General features: G+C 39.2%; 1 protein-coding gene across 1 annotated transcript in view; it reads left to right on the forward strand.

The window, feature by feature from the left end:
- Nucleotides 1-4,625, forward strand: part of DNAH6 (dynein, axonemal, heavy chain 6) — a gene marked incomplete at its 5' end in the record, with an annotated part of 237,332 nt that overhangs the window by 17,492 nt on the left and 215,215 nt on the right. The window contains one exon of the mRNA XM_008567062.1: nt 3,005-3,133. Within this exon, the coding sequence (XP_008565284.1) occupies nt 3,005-3,133 (129 nt within the window). The remainder of the gene's footprint in view (nt 1-3,004; nt 3,134-4,625) is intronic.

Genomic DNA, 4,625 nt, shown 5'->3' on the forward strand with positions numbered 1-4,625 from the left:
CGGTGCGGTACGGGTGCGACACTGAGGGTTGCGATCCGTTGCCGGACACGAAAAAAGACAAAAAGGAAAAAAAAAATCAAAAAAGAAAAATTGGAAAAAACTTAACATCCATCAACAGTTGATGAATAAAATATATCAGGGTACATCCACTCAAAGAAATACAATACAGTAGAGACATTAAAGATTACAATATACATTTACACATATTGACATGGAAACCTAAAAACAACTCACATTGTGTGCTTACTATTTGTCAAAAACTGTTCTAAGCACTTGACATTGTTTTTACTTTATATTTAAACACATTATTCTGTTCCTGTTGTTTATAACAGAATACATGAAACTGAGTAATTTATAAAGAAATAAAATTTATTTCTCACAGTTTGGAGGCTGGGAAGTCCAAGGCCCAGAGAACATATCTGGTGAGGCCCTTCTTCTAGAGGGAACCGTCTGTAGGGTCTTGTGGTGACCAGGGTGTCACGTGGCAAGAATGGCAAGAGTAAGAGAGAACTAACCTTCTCAATCGCCCTCTTCATAAAGCCTTGAGGACACACCCATTACTCCATGAATGGAGCAATCCATTTACCGGAGCACAACCCTCACAATCTAATTGCATCTTAAAGAGCCCACCTTTCAAATACCGTAATTGGATTTCCCACCCTCTTAACTGTTACAATGGGGGTCAAGTTTGCAAGACCTTAACTTTGGGGAAACACATTTGACCCATAGCAAAACATTTTTGTATTTTCTCACAGACAAAAGTGTACATTAGCATAATAACTGTACAACTCAATGAATTATCAGAAAGTGAACACATCCATGTGTCTACTTCTCATGTCAAGGACTGTAGCATTACTGGTACCCAGAGTGTCCCCTCCTCCTTATTGATCCTTTCTTCCTCTCAAAGGCAGCTACTACCCTGAATGCCAATGTCATAAATTAGTTTTGCCTGTTTTTGAACTTCAGTTAACTCAAATCAAGCAGTATGCCCTTTATTTCATTTTGTTATGTTCCTGAGATTTGTCCAAGTTGCTGTGTGTGGACGTAGATTATCCATACTTGTTGCTATATAGTATTTTATTGTATTTCACAATTTCGTTATCCGTTCCATGGTTGATGGGCATTGGAATTGTTTACAGTTTTTAGCAGTGATGACTGATACTCCTAGAAGCATTTTTATATATGTTTTCATGTATCAACTCATTTAATTCTCAGAACATCTGTAGTATTTTATTATTCACATTTTACAGAGAAAGGGCTGGCCAGTTAGCTCAGTTTGTTAGAGCACCACCTTGTAACACATTTTACAAAGAAAGACAGTAAGGTACAGGGAGGTTAAGTAGTTTGCCCCAGGTCACACAGATAATAAATGGAGGAACCAGGATTCAAGCTTAGGCAGTCTGCTTCCAATGGTTAATAGTCTATATTAACTGCTGTACCATACACGGCAGTCTATACACAGCATAGGTTAATGTAGATTACCATATACTGTAACCTATACACAGACTATAAAAAAGTATGAATTATCATCCTTGGTATGTATAGACAGATCATTAGAGAAAGTGTCAGTCTGTGCTTTATGTGTAATCAAGCATTTTAAATAGCATAATTCACATACATGAAAATGATAAGACAGGTTCTAATGAGTGTTTCTTCTGTAGAGAGTTTGAAATTAATTCACTATTACTCTTGGGCAAAGAATGATAACTTCATTATTTCCATTAATGATATCATCTTGCTGTCAAGACCCCCACTCTTGCCACTGAGGAGACTAAGTTAGAGAGAAAACCTAAATGTGACAATTGATGATAACTCAATTTATTTCCATTTGAAATGTCTGCCTTATTCTAACTTGGTCTTTTCTGGATAGATTTTAATTCAGTTCAAAATCTAAACTATCAGTCATTTTTTCACCCTTGCCATCATCCCCTCCCTCCTCTTTCCCCATAAAGGGAAGCTTGCATTTCCTCACGGTGGATGGAGGGGAGGGACATTTGGTCCTCACGCTACCTTCTGGATCTTAGCAGCTTCCAGTGCAGTTTGGCTGGGCTAGGCCTGGTTGTCCCAAGCAACTGTTAGCAAAGAGTCCTCCCTGGTTCTTTAGGCACCACCCTAGTCTCTATTGCTGCAATCTGTCATTTCTGCTGTAGCCCTGCAGTCTCGAGTAATTTCTGCCTTTCTCATTGTGGACTCAGACTACATCTTGTTCACTAGTTCTCTCAGCAGTTCCCAACTGCCAGAATTAAGACAGATGAGAACTTCAGGATCCCCCTACATATAACACCAGTCCAGGAGGCAGCTGAGTGTCAACACAAGCCCCTTCTGCCTAAACATTTCCCTTAGTTTTTTCTAATCTGGAGCATGTTGCCATTTTGAATGCAGGGCCATGCTGAACGAGAGATGGAACTGGCCCCCTGAAGCTATGGTTATAATAGTTCTCAGATTCTTCCAATTTTCTCAGATTCTCCCAAGCCTAGGAAAGTGTTTCTACTTTGCTTCTGAACTATTCCATTCTCATTCACTGCAGTTTCAACCCCAATATGTCAACCAAAAAAAATGTATGTCTTGCCATTTATATTCTTTATTTTCTCTCTTCCTCCCTCTCAGACTTTAAAATAGGATTTTTCCTAATATCCTATCCTCTTTCTTCTCTTCCTTGTTGCATTCACCTGTCTTACCTGAAGTCATATTGGTTGACGAAGTGTAGGAAATGAAAGCAGATGAAGGAGAATGTACTAGGTACTACTTAAAAACAGTGTTATCCCCATAGCACTGTTTTCTTCAATTCTCTACTTTTTACAATGTGTATATATATATGTGTGTGTGTATGTGTGTGTGTGTGTTGCTTTAAAATTCAAGATAAGCAACAATTTTTAACAGTTTCTAAAAATCAGAGAGAAAAAAGAATTAGAAAATATTAATTAATTAATTAATTAATTAATAATCTAATTGTTCTGCATCAAAAAGTAGGAATGACTACTCAAAAACTATCTTAATTTTCTAGGATCCACAGATTTTGGATATTAATGCTGACCAAGACAAAATAAAGCTCATGTTGAATGATCTGCAATATGTTGTAGATGATCTTCAAAAACGTGCATTTCAATATAAATCCTATCAGAAGAATTTTAAGGTAATGACAGTTCTACACATCTGTTTTTAAAATGTGTGCATAGTGATAACATTTATACACAAGTACAGTCATGTCACTTAATGATAGGGATATGTTCTGAGGAATGTGTCATTAGGTAATTTTATCATTGCATGAACATCGTAGAATGTACTTCCACAAACCTAGATGGAATAGCCTACTACACACCTAGGCTATATGGTATATAGCCATTATAATCATATGGAACCACTGTTGTGTATATCCTCCACCATTGACCAAAACATCATTATATGATGCATGTCTGTATTTTCAATAGTGTGACTGTAAACATTCAATGTTTAGACAACTATGTGCTAGTCAGTGTGCTACAAACAGTCTCAAATACAAAATATAATATNTTATATGATGCATGTCTGTATTTTCAATAGTGTGACTGTAAACATTCAATGTTTAGACAACTATGTGCTAGTCAGTGTGCTACAAACAGTCTCAAATACAAAATATAATATGTTTCCTGCTTTGAAGTGTTTAAAGATTAGTACACATGAGAGACAAAATACCTTTCTTATTAAAAACTAATTGTGAATTATGGAAAACCCTTAGACCAAGAACTGTAGTTTCTATGTTAAAATGTATGTGGATTTTTTAATGTGGTCAATTAAAGGCCCTCTATCCTTTCTTAACTAAGATTCAAGCTTCTTTTACATTCATATATATGTTATGATTTCATGAATATTGCCTGATTTTCCCTGGTTTGATGTGCCAATTTGAGGAAAGAAGAGATCCTCAGCTAAGCCAGGAGACAAATGAATACAAAAGGGTAAATTTGATAAGGCTAAAAACTCAAGAGAAGAGGGCAAGGGATGCAGGTGCTTTGCATAGCTTTTAGAGAAACCAGCAAGAAAAGAGAACAGGAAAGAAAAGATTTGTATGATCAAGAAAGGGCCCCAAGGCCCCAGTTTGGAAACCACTGAGCAACAGCCCAGTGATGACTACCGAGTTCCTGCCAGCAGTGCCCCAGTTTCCCGAGCTGGGGCAGTGGGGAACCGACGGCTTCAGCCATACCCCCCTGACATCCACACCCAGTCCAGCAATGACTACCAAGCCACCATCAGAAACACCTCAGGCTCCCGAGATTGGGCAGTGGGGGTCTGAGGGCCTCAGCCATGCCCCCTGACATCCACATCCAGCCCAGTGTTGACCCCCAAGCCACTGCCAGAAGCACCCCAGGCTCCCAATTGGTGGCTCCCCAAACATCTGCACCTAGCCCAATGATGACCATTGAGCCACCACCAGAAACATTCCAGTCTCCCAAGCCAGGGTGGGGGGGCTGAGGGCCTCAGCCACACACCCCAACATCTGCATCCAACCTAGCCCCCTGGTCTGCCTTGTGGGAATGAGCCATGGGCCTTACCATGCTCCCCTCCCACCGCCCCCTCCCACCATATATCCCGCTCCTTTCTCTCCCAATCCTCTCAACTGCTCCACAGCACAATTTTAGAAAGTAAAATAA

Source organism: Galeopterus variegatus, unplaced genomic scaffold, assembly GCF_000696425.1.
Source record: "Galeopterus variegatus unplaced genomic scaffold, G_variegatus-3.0.2 Scaffold289, whole genome shotgun sequence".
Taxonomy (NCBI): domain Eukaryota; kingdom Metazoa; phylum Chordata; class Mammalia; order Dermoptera; family Cynocephalidae; genus Galeopterus; species Galeopterus variegatus.